The 17930-nt window shown below is 48.4% G+C and overlaps 1 protein-coding gene across 1 annotated transcript; it reads left to right on the top strand.

The window, feature by feature from the left end:
• Positions 1-15654: 15654 nt before the first annotated feature.
• Positions 15655-17717, top strand: LOC128722536 (uncharacterized). The gene is made up of 5 exons (XM_053816206.1): positions 15655-15742; positions 16487-16614; positions 16693-16822; positions 16920-17516; positions 17617-17717. The coding sequence occupies exons 1-5, from the start codon at positions 15655-15657 to the stop codon at positions 17715-17717; spliced, it is 1044 nt and encodes a 347-aa protein (XP_053672181.1).
• The last annotated feature ends 213 nt before the right edge of the window (positions 17718-17930 follow it).

The raw sequence follows: 17930 nt of genomic DNA, 5'->3' as shown, positions 1-17930 counted from the left end.
AGTTAAACATCAAGCAACCATAACAAGCCAGGCAGTCGTGACTGGTACAAAGTACCAGGCGTCTCCATCGAGCAGTGGTCGTCTCCACGCGGTACCAGGCGTCTCCATTGGTTCATTAAAAATGTTTGCTGACTTTTTACCTCCCCAGGCGCACTCGTTACAACTGAACCTTTAGTAGCTCGAAGTGTACAGCATTGTAGTAAATAGTTGCTGGTCAGCATTCCGAGATGATTACACTTCCCATTTGCTGTACGATAATTTGGCAACGACGCATTATGACTCTATATCAAATCTAACGGCTCCATTCACACCCACTAAGACACACCCATAACCGATTAAGACCACTCGGTATCTCGTTCGCTTCCCTACCGCCTGTCAAAGCCCGAAGCGACACAGCGAGATACGGCCATTTTTTCTTGATCCTTATTTCGTTTCTCTCAGCAAAACGAGGCATCGAACACACCTACTCGAGCGCTCCGTAAACTCTTCGTCCCGAAACGCGGGATTGATTGCTTTCCCAAATCCTCCGGCAAATGAAAAAGACGAACCTTTTATTGTTATTACAAGCCCAGCGTTCACGAGCTCGCCGGTTAAGGCGATCGGTTCACCATTCGTCGGGCGGCTGAAAATATGTTCCGTTCAATTTACCCCGGACCAGTTTCTTTGCCTTCTCCGGGCTGACTCGAACACCACCGGAATGTGGCCCCATGTTCCGAGAATTATTGTAATCGCACACAACGTATCAATTGCCGGACCGAGAGAGCAGCCTACGGCCAAGTGCCCATGTCCCGGAAAGCTGGAAAGCGTTTGGCCGCATCACACCTCGACCGTACGGCTTAACGATTGCACCGTTCGAGCCACGTTCGCCCACGGTGTGTTGCGGGTGATGGAAAATAAATACATAAAACATTGCCCCCACCACCACGCGAACCGTAAGAAGTCGGTAAACATCGAAACATAAGCCCGCTACGCAGAAGGTGTCCCAAATTAACATATATCGATCAACAAGCCACCGTTAATTGGTTGCCAACCAGGCCGGCCGTCTTGAAGGTGTTTCGCGGAGAGAAACTGTTGATTGCACTGGCACTGATGGTGGCTTTGACTTTGGGTGCTTTGAGCAACCCGCGAAGGCTAGTCCCGTTCAAGGTGAACCCAACCTGCCAGGGTAACAGGTTTGCCGGCGACGTTTGATGGAAGGTCCGAAAACGGTATAGCCAACGCTAGGCATTAGCAGCACCAGCAGCAGGACCAAACATAAATATGAATAACGGCGCCCAATAAACAATCCAAACCCATTTCGGGAGCCAATCGATGGAATTCGTTCCAGGAAGGACAAATTCCATTATAATCCTTCGCGTCCCTTTTCTTGCCGACTTGCCTTCCACGGTGACGGGTGCGCTAGTAAAACAAACCCTCACAGTTGTGGCTAGCAAGCAAAAAAAAAGGATATGGAAAAACGGTTTTGACGAGCCCAGCTTTTCGATAAATGACATTGTTCATTATCGTTCAATACCCTACGGGGCTTCATTATGTAGATTTTCGGTTTATTAATTTAACAGACAATTAAACGCCATGAATAGGCTCGCCTTATTTGATTATTTTCTCTCGCCCTTACCAGGATCATTTGCAGCACTTTGAATGCTGAAACGTTTTAAAAGTGTTTGATCATGAAAAGTAGGGTTTGCGTTGGCCACTGAAAAAGCCTCTCATTAGAAAAAAAGACCTTCATTCCTTGCTTCATAATTTCGTTTATGTTTTAAGCTTGAAATGAAACGGCCTATCATACGCGGTCCTTCAACGAAATTTCGATAAGGCGGAGGAGGCAAACAACCCCCGCCAGCAACGAGGCATCGTTGGGCAATCAGCGAACCGTCACAGCTGGTCAGTGTCGCAAAATGGAGCCCGCTTATCAGATTGAACCGAATCCACCACCCCATTCGCCTCGTATCCTTCCCAGCTCTGCGCGTTTGAATCTTTTTCGAAATTTGAATTTCGTTCGCGCTAAACATTTGCATAGATATGCTGGACGGCAAATCTCCATTTTGTGCCCTGTTCGGTAAGCTCGAAGCTCGTCAAAAGGCCTGTACCGTCACGAGCGCCAAACTCCCTTCCAAGCTGGACTTCAGCTCGAACGTTCCACCACCATCGTTTCTCTCGCATTCTTGGAACTGGCGTTGGTTCTTTCGACGCTCGAAACCGAGCCACCACGATACCACCCACTGAGCTACCGAGCACGTTTCACGCTGTGATTGAATTGAAATGGTAGAAATTCTTGCTCCCACCCACGGTGACCGGACGCAAAAGGTTGGGCAGCTTCGCGCAAGAAAAGACGCCCAGACAGTGAGCGTGGGGTGAACGAAGTACCAGCAATTAAGATAACCACGGGAAGTCCCCGTGGTGGGGCCCGACGACAGCAGGACGCTCGAGGGGCCATTTATGGATGAGAAATGCTTACCTTGTCACGCGCGATTTTACGATGCCGGATCGAATAGTCGGGTACCGGATTGGTCTAGAGAAAGGCCACGGTTGGAATCATAATTCTGCCCTTCGTCAACGGTACAATTGCTGCTGATTTATGGAACCAATCAGACAGAACCAAGGTTTCTCCGTTGGTTTGGAGCAAAATCCGGGCCTTCTAATTGAATCACGCGTTTCACTTCACCGGTGGCAGCCAAAAGGACACACCGTCGACGTTCGATTTGCGCCACACGGGGGCTGAAGTCCACCCTCTGGCAGGTGATGGTTTCGTGGAAAACTGCACGCCTGTGATTATTCTAACTTCACGCAACGAAATCCCACGCTTCGGCCCTTTTGCAATGCTTTTACGCAGTCTTCACGCACGTGCTGTTTACCTACTTGCCTGCCGGGGTCTTTACGAAAACGAACGAATGTGAAGCCCCTCACTGACGGTTCGTCACGGTGAGTGAAGTTGTGAGGCGTAGAACAACCCTCACACCCGTGACGTGCGTTTAGTGACGAAACACACACGAAACACGGCCCGTTCCGCGGGAAAATTTCCCTCTACACAACTTCGTAGGGCTACTCTAATCAGTGGGAGGAAATGCGTGCACCGCGTTTAACACGGCCCACTAACACACGCGTTTGTCTTGCGAACAGGTCACTTCACGTTGGGACACAGAAACACCAACACCACGGGGAGCACAGATCCGATGGCCGTTGAAAGCAGCTCGAGAGCAGTGTTCTAATGTTTCGAAAAGTTTGACAGCTGATTAGAGAGCACGCGAGAGTACGCGCCTGGGAGATGGCGGCTGTGGATCTTTCCACGAACAGAGACGCTACGAGGGAGAAAGAGAGCGCACGCGAACGGGATTCGAGTCCGCCTCCACCAGAGATGGTGAAGTGTAGCGATTTCCCGTATTGCTTACGTGTTTTGATCGGCGTGTCTCGAAAACGATTCACGATACGAGCTGTCCCCTGAAATCCAGCCGGCCGTTGTGAAGCAACGCACGGCTGTCATCGCAGCAACCCAGTTCACACGCACACTCAGGGCTGCCAGAGCACGGATAAATTATTCATCCATCGGCACACTACGATCCGAGCGGACCCAAACGTACACTCAGCAGCCCCGTCGAGGCCTCGAGGCGGGAAAGTGGCACTTACTGTAAACTGTCACTGTGGCGACGTGGGCGCAATTGTCACTCGCTTATTTTTGTGGCAGACTAGGCTGTCATCGCGTACACCCTGGCTGAGTCAATGGGGCTGCCAGCCTCCCAAGGAGGACACGGGCACGGATGCAAAATGATGATAGTGATCCGGACGGCTCTCCTCGTTCGCTATGGCGCGTGACGTTTTCCAGGTTGAGACCTGCTCGCTCGCACGGTTACGGAGAAACTAAGCGTCCCGATCGCCAGCGGCAGCTGCTTGAGTGCTCGCGAGCTATTCTGGCTGCTCCGGGGATGGTGTTCGCTCTCCGGAACGACGGGGGAAAACGCTTTTCCGGACCACCAGTTATCCCTCACGGCTCACAACGTGTGCAGGATAAACAGCCATTGGGAGGAAGGTGCTGGTATTGCATGTGAAATATTTCCCCAAAATTGGGAGATTAAATACGTCGTTTCTATTGGCATGTGCTCAACTACGGGTAGCTATGTAAAATGTAAAACATGTAGTAATTCTTACCAGAAAACCCTCGTCCTTTATCCCATTGTGAGGCCCAACATCCTGATGCTCTCTCATCTCCAGCCTTCACCGGGGGAGCTTATTTCAGCCAGCACCGGGAGAAAAAATCAAACACCAACACGCACATACATTTCGAGCACACCATACTACGGCGGTCATGCGCAGGACACAAGGCACGCACACGGTACACGCTACCTGCCTCCAGGATGCCCTTTTTTTCGCACATCGTAATCCACACCACAACACAACGTGGCCGTCACATGGAGCCATCCCTGGAGAAGAGAGTGTGCCTTCACTTATGTGTGAGAGTGAGAGAGAATCTAAAGGAGGCATTGTAATAAAGTCCTTATGAGAGCTATCTGGGGAAAGCTTCTAATCTCATCAGCCCAGCTGAACAGGCCATGACTCTCGCGAGGGGAAAACTAGCACAAACACAGTAATTCGCAGCCTTTCCGTGATGGTGTTGGTAGCATGTGTTTGTGTGTGCGAAATCGTCCCGTCGAAATACCTGTTGGGGCATCTATTTTATGGAAAAGCTTTTTTTGTTGTTGCTCCATCACTTCTCCCCGTTTGTATCTTTGCTTTGACGAGGTAACCCCGGTACGGATAGAACGTATATCCAGAAATCCTGATGCTCCAACCAGCGCGCACCGAAGAAAAGAAGCGGAGAGGAAAAATCTGGAATCTTTTTCCAAACCACCCCTCCGGTTCGAAATTTACAACGCAGCTTGCGTGCTCGCTAGGGCGAAAGCGTCTTAAAGTGTTCCCACATCCGGACGCAGTTCTTGGGATCCTTAGAAGAACGGGGCGTAAAAAAAAGCACGCTCTCTCCAGCTACTGGAGCACATTTTCCACCGTTTTAAACCGTCAACGAAGCGGCTTCGTCAATCGTACCGGGAACTGACTCGATCGCTCGTAGAGCGGAAACCGGTCCCCGACACCGAACTATGCGGTGGTTCCGCATCGTCGAGTGTTTGAGGGCTAGTCTGAGAATTACCTGCGCTGGGAGGAAGAAAAACGAAGTGATTCCCGGAGATTCCGCACCCTTTGGGATGGGGTTGTTTGACATTGTTGAGGAAAAATTGGAACCACTCACAATAAATAATATCCGCCAGCCGTACGCGTTTTGCTCCTGGCGGAAAACGTTTGCGTCTGAATAACCTCAGCAAAAAGGGCACGATATGTTTCAATGGTTTTTGTGTTTTAAAATGTATCATTTTCTAAGCCAAGATTTACCTCTATTCTGCAGCAGGAAAAAAGGTGAAAATTGTAGAGTAAACAAAGAAGCTCCCAAACGAATAAAACTGACCAACGGAAAGCCACTCGAACGGGTGCAAGATGCAGGGATGCATAAATTTGCAATCGATGATTAAGGGCAAGTAAGTGCAGTTTCGTTTACCGTCAGACGTGCGAACCCCATCATTACCAAGGGCACTCACCTGGTAAGGCAAAACTTTCAACTCTGCAAGGATTCAAGCTTCAACTACTCTCCATTCCCCACAGCTGCAGAAGCGTGCAGGTTAAGAAGGAGAGCGAAAAAAAAATGCAAACACCTGGCTCGTGCCTTAAACCTTAAACGCCTGATGCCAATCGAGCTTTTCGAAACGTCTCCCGGGTGCTCTAAGTCTTTTTGGTAGCATCTCACAAGCTGGCACCTCTATGCACCTTGGTGAATGACCTACTGGGGGGGAGAGTTTGCAACTTGAAACGGGCGCACCGTACCGAATGGTTAGTTACTTTTGCTCACTTCCAGGTGCCTCGAAGGACTCTCAACCAACGCCAGCACCAACAGAAAACCAATCAATTACGACTTTCCGTGCTATGCAAACCCGCACTTTGAGGGTATTATCATTTCGCCCGAAATAAGATAAGCCTGCCGTGGCAATCGGCTGATGCGATTTATCGGCGTGATCATTGTTACGGTTGAATCAGCTCGAATATTAAACCGAATGCGGCAAACTAAGCCGCTCCATGCCATGGCACGTGTGTGCGATTCTTAGCCAACGATGTGCTCCGTTTGTGTGTACAAAGGCAATTCCACCGGCAGACAGACAGGGGCAGCCGTTATCCTGCTGAGAAGAAATGAGAATCCCGGCTAAATACTATCTCATAATCACGCTTGGGGGGGCTTATCGAGATGAGTCCCCCCACCGGTGCTAGTCAACGGGCCAACGTGCCACAATTTCGTCCTAGAATCGTTTCAGTCGGCCCCAAAGAGGGTGGCTCTAGCTTGAGCCTAGCGAGCTTTTTCCCATGCCTACTGAGATGGAAGAAACGCGCGCTGGTTCGTAGTTTCCCCCCGACGTGCGTTTGTCCTTGGACGGGCATTTTCCTGCTCATCTGAATTTGCATCATTTGCCGCAAAAGAGCGTTCGTGAAGGTGCGTGAATCTGCCATTCAAATCAGGCAGCAAAAACGCAAGGACAAAGAAGCAAGTTTACTGTGTGCGTCCTTGGCTTTTTGGGTGATAGTGGAGCCGCTCACGCTGGTTCAGGAAGGTCGGCCTTAGCCTTTCGTTGCAGACGGGAGACGATAAACATCGAGCAAATTGTCACCGTTTTTGTGGCACGGAATTTGTAAACCACAGGCACTTACCTCGGTCGTCAAAAAATCGAAAACTTCCACACGCTCGGGTGAGCTTTTCACTACAACCACATGCAAAGTGTCGTAAAACGTGGACAAAAAAAAAACCGAAGCGAGATTTAAGCGAAAGTACTGCTGCCCAACGAACCATCAGCCGCCGGGCCACCGGATGGTAGTGGAGGTCGTAATGATACCATAATTTTATCATTTTCCATGCGGACAGTTTCCACTTTCCACGGTGCATTGTGCGTTCCAGTGCGCTGTTTTTTTTTTACTCTGCCACACACAGGTTTTTATCCGTGATAATACAATTATGAAAAGCGGGAGTAAAAAAGAAAAACCTCAGCCCTCCCGACTGCTATCTGATGACCCGGTCGCTCTGTCGAAACGCTAAACGACAGTTTGAAATGGCGCATGCAGGATGTAAAAAAAACACCATGCTTCACTTAGCGAAAGAGCGCGCATCCAACCGGCACCTTGAGCGTTATAAATCGGTGACACTTCCCGCGATGACTTATGCGTTGTGATAGCGGAAAAGCGGCTGGCTGCAGTTGGGAGTGTATTTTCATATCGAAACCTCAAAAACACGCTCGTGGGGCGGTGGGTGGAAAAAAGAAAACTACAATCTGTCCCTCCGGGAGAAGCGCTTACATGACATTTCATCCTCCCACTCGGGGGGAAAATGGCACATAAACTGAGCCCTAGTGTGCTCGTGGAACGTTACGTAAACTGAAACCCGGCGATGTCCTTTCCCGTATGACGGTCGGTGATGTAAATGCCTCACGCTTTTGGCGTGGTGCTGGCCGCTTAATTTGCACATCATCATCAACTTTGCACCTCGGCAGGAGACTTCTCACACACCAAAGGAAAACTCGCGCTGGGGGTGGGCTGAATGCACGTACCAAAAATAAATAGTCACTCCCGGCAGATCAAAGTGTGCCGGGAGTGTTTCCAACATGGCCTGCTGCTTTTATTTTTTTTTGCTTCTCGTTTTATGTTTCGTCGTTGCTCGTGTGTGCGTTTTAAATTCATTCCAAACTGAATGAAAAAAATAAAATAAAACAGAACATGGCTGCGAGAGTCCCCTAGCGGTCTCTGTGGGAATGGGATGCAACCGGAAACGGAGGTGTACGCCTCGTGCAGTTCGATGCATTTTACACCGCAAACGGAACGAGTGTTGCCGGTTCCCGGACGTGTCGCGTAGCTTAATTCGAAAAGTTTTCCCACGCCCGTGTTCGATGTCGCCCTCGGTGCCCTTTTGGGACTCGGTTGCGCAACGGATGGCAAATTTCATCGCTTTTTTTTCGGGTACACAGCGCTCTTATCATGCTGAATACATTGGGAGTGACTCGCTCGCAAAGATCGTTAATAAGTTCACTTGTTTAATGCTGCTATAACAGCATGTTCCACTTAGTTAAGCTCCGATCGAGTGAGTAAACCCCAAATCAAGCCCCGAGATGTGACGGAAGCTTGGTGTTAAATAAAAACCGCTATTAACTTTCCATCCATCGATACAAACTCGTGTCGGTTTCGGTGAGGATGGCTTCTACCTCGTCAACACCCTATATCGTCCTGATTTACACCACAACACCTCGTCGTACGCTTTTCCCACGAAAGCCACTCGTCATTCGCACGATGCAAATAAAAACTTCATCGTTTTCGCGCGCGGAAGGCTTACCAGCGAGCTCTCCCTTCGTTAGAATCGTATTTTGGCACCACGCGCCACGGTGATGCTGGATGTCGCTTTGCCGAAGGGTTAAGGACTTCTGTTCGATTAGACCGACGATCGACATGGGCGTATGCATACTTACGAGAGACTCAACTTCCAATCCCACAACCAGAAACGCCATACATTTCCTTCCTAATGCCACTGGAGGCCATCGTTCGGCTCAAACGTGAGCTGGTTGCACAAAAAGGGAGCGAATGTGACGCTATCGACGATCCGGGATTGCCGACTCATGAAGGTGCAAACTGCGTTAATGTATAATTCAACCTGAAGCGGTACCGGGCGTCCTTCCCAACAGGATATGACAGGCTTTCTGTGGCAGGTGGCCACCAGTGCGGTTGAGGTTTTGTACTTCCATTCCCTTGGGGCCGAATGGTGCAATCAATCGTTTGCGCTTCGGGTGGCACGTTTCATCAATTGAGCGTTGGACCGTAAATTCGGTTCGCTTCCGAAACGCACTAAACGCAAATCGGAAGTGTGCAGTCCTGGCGAGTGTCAGTAGGTGATAGAGAGATCCGTCTCTGTACATCATGTGCCTGGTGGTTTATGCATTGGGGCTTTGGTAGCGAGTATTTATTCAAGTATAGCTGATGGTAACACCAACGAATGTAGCCAACTTTCATTGAAGCATCTTTGAAAATCCATCATAAACAAATTGTGGTCGATTTGAAAGATTTTGTGAAATATTTCATTTTCTTTTCAAAACTACCAATTGCTTCGTATATGGCCAACATTCGAGAATAGATGGCTATGAAACCAGTAAAATAAGTACTTAAAAAACGACGTAACAAACGGCAATCAAATAAAAGCAAAAAAGTCATAATTAATCGTAATTTAAATCGAGAGCATTCCGTTAACGGTGAAATATTTCATATTAGTTGCACAAACGAGTGTATCCTTACACTCATTCGCCACTTTTTAAGAATGTGTTTAAATCATATTACCGTTTTTAATGTTGCCAAGAATCTTGCAATAGTTTCAACGATCCATATCATGGTTATAAATTTGATACCGCTTCTTGAGATTTGGTTACGGCCACATTCCTTCGCCCGTTCCAAAGCTGTTTGCGGGCTCAAATAGTATGTTCCATGGCATAACATCTGCCACTGCCACCACATGCGCTCCGATCGCACACATTTCAATTACGCTGGAAACTATGCAATTACAACCCAAAACTATCTTGCACTCAACGTTCGGTGGTGCTTGTAAAACTCCTTCTTCCCAGCCATCAGGACTACACGACCCTTGGCACCGTGTGCGACGCAAAGTTCATTTCAATAAACCGATTGTTGGCTTTTCTAATTAAAACCGAAATCTTGCTCCAGCTCGACCACTTCGGGTGGTGCTTTTGGGTGGAAAAACCGCACTCATTTCGAAGGGTGGGTGCCGGTGATAAAAGTATTACAATGTTTTCGCCCGTTTTAGCCAACCATTTGGGCCAACGCACGTGTTCGGGGATGCTTTTTTTGAGTCCCAGCGCTCCAGCTGAGCTGTGCGTGCGAAGGAGTAAAGGCATTCAAAAAAAAAAAAAGAAAGCACAACAAGAAGGAAAAAACCTTGCCTCTCGAAGATAACCATCTCCAATCCAATTACTATCTCGGGTTGTTTCAGCGCTGGGGTTTAGAGTTTCTTCAAACACCGCCAAGCCACGTCGACACCGACGACGACCCTGAAACACTAGAAGATAACAGCACGAGGGAAGGAAATGTAGCGTCCTGGGTAAAAGAAAAACCAGCTGGCAAACAGCGATACCAAAAGCGCTCAACGTGTGGCAGTGACTTTTTACCAGCAGACGAAACCAGGCCACGGTTTTTCTCCGGTAAACGGAAGGACCGGCTTTCCCTTGGCAAAAGGACGTCGTCGATATGGACGACCAGATCCATTTGCAGGGTGGCATCCATCAAATTTCCAGCATTCCGTCAAACCGGCGCAAGGAACGTGGCATGTTTTCGACTGCAGCAAATGCAGCGGAAGGGAAATGTTTTTTTCCGTGAAAACCCAACTCGTCCTTCCAAAGCGCTAGAGTCGGAAATATTTCACCGAGCAAAACATGCTAAAAGCCCAGCTTTTAATCTCTGCAGCCAGCTCGCGTAGTTCTTTCCTCGTGGAGCTCGAATTTCGTGCTAAACGTGGCCACGCGTGGAAGCTTTCCATCTCACGGTGTGTCGGTTGGTTTGCTGCAATATATTGTTTGTTTTTCGCGGAAAATATATTAGAAGCCTTTTTTCATTCGTCGTTTCGGGGAGGGGGTCCATTTTCGTTCTCACTTTTCCCTCCAACACACGCCACTACTCACGCCGCTCATGTTTGCGTGCGCCTCGAGGAAAGGACGATGAAAATGGTTCAAATTATAATTGCTCACCAGCAACGGTGTGGTTCTTTTGATGCGCCAACACCGGGGCGCACAAAATCTCCCCAAAAAACAACGCACCACCAATCGGGACGGACGGAGCTCGGGAAATGAAAATTGGCGTTGATGAAATAAGGCCCCCGAGCTTGCTGTTCTTTTATTTTTCCTGCACCACTCTGCATGGGAAGAGAACTCGAAACCACAACAACACTTGCCTTTGTATGCCCACGAGACGCCATGTTGATTTGTGGCGTGAGAGAAGGATCTATTTCGCCTACTGGGACCTTAAACACTATGCCAGCGAATGTGAGGGAAAGCTCCATAGCAACGGGGATTTTTTGGCGGGATTTTTCGTTGCTGCACGTTGCTCTCTTAAACTGGAAACTAATTTCAGTTGCGGAATGTTTGTGCTTCTCCGTGAAAGTGAAACAAAACACCAATGAAAAAACCGGTTCAGGTTTTAAACTAAACGCCAGAAAAACACATCAGCAGGAACAGGAAAGTCTTTCTTTTCTTGGAACACTGAATTGGAAACTCCTCCATCAAAAGCGTCTTTTCCCAACTTGCAAAGTAAAGAAATACACTCCCGGTTGCTTCGTTAATTTATTCAAATCTGTTAAAAATCTGTCGAACGTCCGGCGTGCAACGTCATTAGTCGCGTTCCGCAAAAGTGCTGAAAATAATTAGCAACTCTCATTACACTCCAATCGGTGTTCCGATTCCCTTGCCAAGTGTCTCGAAAGCACCAGGACGATTCTTGCCACGGGTCTCATGGTACATGCAGTGGACCAAAAACTTTCAACCAAACCAGGGCGATCGTAAGACCCACTTCTAAAAAGCTCAACTTTTGCGCATTTCCTTTCAACGCGGCGTTCCTTTTTTTCTTGGTTTTTGCAGTTCCAATCGAGCTTCAAGTGCGCTCATTTGAATGGCTTTTTTGGTTCTTTGCACATTCGCATTCTCATTGGGTTTTGTGGTAAACATTTTCCCGACTGAACAGCAAAAAAAAACTCAAACGCACCCCTTAGCAATGGTCAGGAAAGTGCAAAAAGGCCTCCACGTGGCCTCTGGGTTCTAAGAGTTTGGAAGCGAAATATGCAGCGACACTGGCGAACTTTCACTCTCGCGTGGTGGGTAAATATTTAATAGCATTTCCGAGCTGCCAGCGAGCTGTTTCTTTTCCCACTCTCCCCACCGAAGTGGGCTGGAATTGCGCGGAAAGAAAATTCCTTTGCTGCCCGAACGAACCCGTACGTTGGATTTGGGGCGTGAAATAAGTTTCCAGCATTTGTATTGCAAATGGCGCAACGACAAAGTGTTCCGAGTCCGAAACGCTCGTCGAGGCAAGCCGCATCCGTTATTTAACTACGTTCGGCAGGAATTTCCGGATCGAGTCACGTGGTTCGTAAAGTTTTCTTCCTTCAATTTCCCAATTGGGAAAGAAACTCCCAAGATCACAGCCACACGAGTCGTTTAGCGGATGTACGGTCGGTGTTTGTTTGGGAGATTGCACGATGGCGTAGTTCCGCGTTCCGGTTTAGCCATTTCCGATGTTTTATTCCGCCTCGACAAATGGACTGACCAGAATTAATCTTATGAGCCATGGGCAACCTACTCAAATTAAGCGAACTAGCTAGTGGATTTATTCAGGTGTACAGTGCCCAAAAAACACGACGTTAAAATTAAACCTATCCCCAGAGTGCCGAGCATCTCGTGTTTCAGGATAAATGATAATGGCCGACGTCACCTGCTCCACCCGCTAATTATCACCGGCTGACTCGCAAATGAGCGAGTTTGTGGTGGAAAATTCATACATTCAGCCTCCAGAAAGGCGTTCTAACCTTACCGATCGACTTTGACACCATCAATCAAACTATCAAACGAGGGGTGAATGGGGCCAAAAACCACCCCAAAAACCCCCGCTTAACGCTGGTGCACCTCGTGGTCGGGGTGTGGAGTGAATCGCGAGCTAATTGCGTGGAAAATGATAAGCCACGATGAGCTCCAGTGCCCGTGCGAGAGAGAGAGAGAGAGAGAGAAAGAGACCTATCTGTTAGGCCTATCGTTGGTGCGTTGATGAGATTTTTTTTGGCAATTTCTCTTCGCATTAATCTAGCTCGAGGTCCGTCCACGACCCGCAAAGAGTAGTTGCTCATTTACACCGGAGGCTGGAGGTTTGGGTCGTAAAGTTTAATCGCCACAGGATCAGGGCCAGGATGCTATCAAATTCACAAGGCCCGTGTGCCTTCCCGCTTCGTTTCGTTTGATTCTATTTCACGGCCACGGCTAAAGCTGCCCGAAATCTATTACCATTTCGACTATCATCTGGCTAAACGATAGCAAGCAGCATCAGCATAAAACATTAAACATTGTGTGTCTGTGGGGAAAAAAAGAAACTAACCCCCGTTGGAACCATTCGCACGCACGGAAACGGCCGTTTTCTGGCAGTTTTTGGGGTGGCCCGATGGCAGAGTTCATCCATCTGACGCCGGCGAGCTTTTGATTGTTCTTTCGCGCAAAAAAAAACGAAAACAAAACTCCCATCAGCCGGGAAGAGGACGCCACAAAAGGACGCGTGTGTAATATGAATTTCATGAACGTCAAACGAACCGAAACATGCCGCGAAATATGCCGTGTCCGGTTGGTTTGGAGCGAAAAACAAAAAAAGCAAAAGCGCGTGGATCTGGGCAAATATTTGCGCTGTGATTTTCCAACCTCCCGGCGGTAGCTTTTTGTTTTACTTTGTCGGTTTTTGTTTCCTCCGATGGGCAAAGGATCGTTTTGGTGAATTTGCTTTTCCGCCGATCCGATGTGGCGGAATCTGTTTATTCTAATGTCGTTCATTACGCACTTCAACCGAGCCGATGATGAGGTGTCCTGGGGTCTAGGGCTGGACAGGAGATGGAGACGCATAATGACTCTATCAGTTCCATTCGTTGGGGGTGCAGTGATTTATCGGCCACTGGATTGTGGAGATAGCCAAAGGAAGGATAGCTGGCGCAGGGAGATAAAGCGGAACGAAACGCTTGTAAGTTACTTGTCAATAGTTCTTTTACCAATACAAGCTTTGAATGTGGCCTGCTGAACAAAAAGAAGCTAAGAAAAAAGTACGTTTTTTGAGTTAAAATGTTATCGACAATCGACAAAATTAGTGCGTATCATTCCAACCATCGATGTCCGCACGATACCGCAAAAATGTATATTCGCCCTTGCGCGATCGTTTAAAAAGAATGCAGAAGAGCGGGCAAAATTATGGAAAAAAAAAGAGGAAATCAAAAATTACCGGCGCACTTGACGATTGGAACAGCGAAAATTTTTCACAAAAGTAACAGGAGAGCATACTAGCTAGTAGGCTACATTTTTAATTTTAAAAAATTTAAAAACACGTGGTATTTACCGCCCCTAAGTTTACAACTTTCACTCATAGATGGCGCTGTTTAAATTGATGTTGCATATGATATCCAACAGATGGCGCTAATTAGTGTCCAAAAATTAATTATAGCATGCCACGTGGTACAGCGCCATCTATGGGCGACTAGTTCAAAACTTGGTTACAGCGGCACCTTGAATGTTTTGCGCGCAATACATTGTGTAGTACAGTTTCTGGCGTGCAATGTTTTGCGTACAATATTGTTACCCCCTGGTTGGGATGCGCTCCTGTTACTTAGGTTTAAAATTTTCGCTGTTCCAACCGATCACATGGCCGATAATTTTTTAATGTCCACTATTTTTCAGCGCTATCTTTTGCGCTACCGGCTTATATTCGACGTGCGGTTTTAATAACATTATCCACAAGGTTTAGCGTGGTTTTGCATGCAGTTTTTTTTTCTCGTAAGCAATCTTTCAACTTTAAAAGGCGGTTGCACGTTAAAAAGGACTCGCCGGAAAGGACTTTCGCAGACTTTTTGAATGTTGAGGCGTTTGAATTTAAATTCAAATCTACGCTTCAACGAGTGAATAGCTGCACAAAGCACTCCCTTTCGGTATTGGAAGGATGTTTCGAAAAAAAAGTCAGCTCATTGCCTTCATTCTAATCACGAAACGCAATCATTTACATGCGCTAATAGCTTACTGGCAACAGCCGTGCGATCGTTGTCGATCGTGACCTGCGCGTGACGGTTGCGTCACCACGACCGGAAACCCCCGTCTGCAGGTGCTTGTTTTTGTGCGCCTTTTTTTATCCATCAGCCAATTTTTGGTTTGCCCACAGCCTCGCTTTCCAATACGTCACACATTCGCTTTATCAATGGAACCCGCACAACGCGCCCATTCCTGCGGTCATTCGGAGGGTGGCATTATCTTCGCCCTCGGGCAGGAAAACAATGATTGATATCGTCCTCCCCGCGGTGCGCACACTCTTACAAAACACCTTTCCACCAAAAGTGGAAGGAAGTAAACAACGATCGATCGAACATCCAGCACAGTTTTGGCATGTTGTACCCAAAAAAAAAACGGTTGGCAACAAACGAACGAGCACACGCTCACTTGCTTTCAAGCAAATCACAACTGACCTACAGAGGGTGGATTTTTTGGGGTTGAGAAGCAAAAACATTTGAGGAAAATCTTTCCCAATTCGAGCGCGACGGTTTATGGAAAAATCGTGTCTTTCCTTCGCCTCGGCTCAGATAAGACGCCCTGGGCCACCGTGTCTTTATCGCACACCGTGTGTTTGTGATAACGCTCATAAGAGAAAGCTCACCGTCAATGTATAAAAAGCATTCTCTCGCGCCGAACCAGCACCAGTTTGAGTTTTTCCTTCCCCAGTTTCGAGTGGTCAGTCTGTTCGAGCAGCGTGGTGTGTTGTGTTTTTTTTTGTCTCTTCCTTTCTCATCCCCTGTTGCATCCCACGCAAAAGATGTGGTGCTTTCGGTTGGCCTTTGTCCTTATCACGATTGTCATCGAGTTGCTGCTGCATCCCTCACCGGTCGTGGGACAGTACACAGGTCTGTTCTTCTCATTTTTCCATCCATCCAGCACGCAAAACGCAGACGCGAGTTGATGAAAATGTTTCGATAGGGCGATACGCATCAGACCGTTCGCGTACGATGCCATGGCGGCTGATAGGCGCAGGCAGGTGTTTCCGTTGGCGGACCAATCGAAGGCAGATGGTGCTTCTGATTGTTGGCTGATTGAGTGTAAAGGCCAACGAGTTGGCGCCGAGTGGTTTTAAAGCGCGTGCAGTGCGTTTAGAAATAGTGACGAGCGCTAAAAATAGTGCAAGGGTTTTCCCAGGGTCATTCCCTGTCTCGAGATGGTTGATTATCAATGGACACTTTTAGGAGAGAACGACAGAGCGAGAGAGAGAGAGAGTGACATTAAGAGCTCGTTGATAAAAGTAAAATGCCCACGATGGCTAGTGAAGAACGGGTTTTTGGTGGAATTATGAATTTATTTGATTCAAGCTGAAGCCTCTCCTTGCGAAAGTCGATTTTCCACCGGTTTGTGGAGGCTTTTCCGAAGCTTTTTACCATCAGAGCCTTATCTTATGCTCCCCAATGACACGACTACACGCTTCATCCTTTCTAATCTGCGGAGGAAATTAACACACCGTTCGGGGAAGGACACACTTTGCCGCAAAAGGACCTTCTCTCCTTGCGAGTTGATTCATTGATCTCGAGACCTCAACAAAAATTGCTAAACCATCAACGCACTCTCTCTCGCTCTCTCCCTTCGATTATCCTTTCCAGGACCAACGCTTGCCTGCGGTGGAACATCACTCGTGAAATCTACGACTCTGATCGCACCGAACGACATCTCCGCGAACGGATTGACCTGCGTTTACACGATCCGATCGCTTAATCTACGCGTCTGTCAGGTAACGCCAGCAAACAACGCACAGGCGTTCTCAACCTTTTTCCCAAATCGCACGACTTTTCTTCTCCCCCATTCGCAGCTTCGATTAGACTTCAACTCGTTCAGCTTGGCCCAACCGACGCTGGATCCGTACCCGCGTTGCATCAACGATGTGCTGTCGATCGAGAATTTAAACTTCGATTTATGTGGCGAAAACACCGGCCAACATGGTGAGTGGCGTTTACCGCGAGGTGTTTATAACCGATTACGTTAATCCGTCCCCCCCCCCCCCCCCTTTTAAACCGTTGATCCTCGCGATCCAAAAAGTGTACGTACCATTCAACCCAACCAACGCCGATCGAACGCTAACCATTACGTTTCGCATCGCGAATCGCAATCACATCCCGAACCTACGCAACCCACACTGGAGCGTCCGTGTGCAGCAACTCGAATGTCCTACGGGTGCTGCAGCCGCCTCGAAGGATACCTTCCGTCAGGAGTCGGCTTTCGATCAACCCGAGCTTTTACCGCTAGTGGCGCGTACGTTTCACAACGACATCGGGATGCTCGCTCCGACTGGGTGTTTGCAGTATTTTCCCGACACCACCGGGACGGTAGAGTCCTTTAACCTTGGCACAGGTGAAGGACCTTACCTCGGTGGGTTGAGCTATGCGGTTTGCTTTCATCGGCCACGCACCGCACAAGCGTTACGTTTGCGACCGAGCGTTTTTGAGATGGCGTACGTCCTGGAACCGGTGGCTGGAAATGTGGCCGTTGATGAGCTGTGTTACTCGAGCGTTGCGTCGATGGAACGCTCCGAGGATCATCTGCTTGTGCCGAATGCGATGGCACGGTTGCCCTCGTTGCCGGTGCTGCGTTCGAGTCGGTTTTGTGGCCATAGTCTCGTGAGTGGTGAAGTTGAAGGTGAGTCAAATCGTGAGCCTCACGAAACACGCTCACGCGCTGAAGGATAATGAGGATAACGAGCCATTTTTTCTGTTGTTGTTATTCACCCAACGAATAGTGACCGCACCGGGACCGTTCGTGATGTACTTCAACAGTGACCAGCTGTTTGATCCGTTCCGTCGTGAGACTGGATTCCGCATGCAGTATCAGATCCTGTGAGGAGGTGTGTCCTTTGAGCAACTTTTCCGATCGATCGTTCCGGGATCTTTAAGACGGGCGTGCTTTCGGCAGCAGTCTGAGCCTGAGCCTGAGCCTGAGTCTATTACACTGCTACAGCTACTAGATCAATAAATCATTCTCTAACCGTTTCCATGACAACAAGCGCTTCAATTGCATTGCATTCAGTGGCGTTCGGAAGGTCCCGCGCGTGAG

The sequence above is a fragment of the Anopheles nili genome, chromosome 3 (assembly GCF_943737925.1).
Source record: "Anopheles nili chromosome 3, idAnoNiliSN_F5_01, whole genome shotgun sequence".
In the NCBI taxonomy this organism is placed as follows: domain Eukaryota; kingdom Metazoa; phylum Arthropoda; class Insecta; order Diptera; family Culicidae; genus Anopheles; species Anopheles nili.
This window is presented reverse-complemented; position numbering and strand designations above follow the sequence as displayed.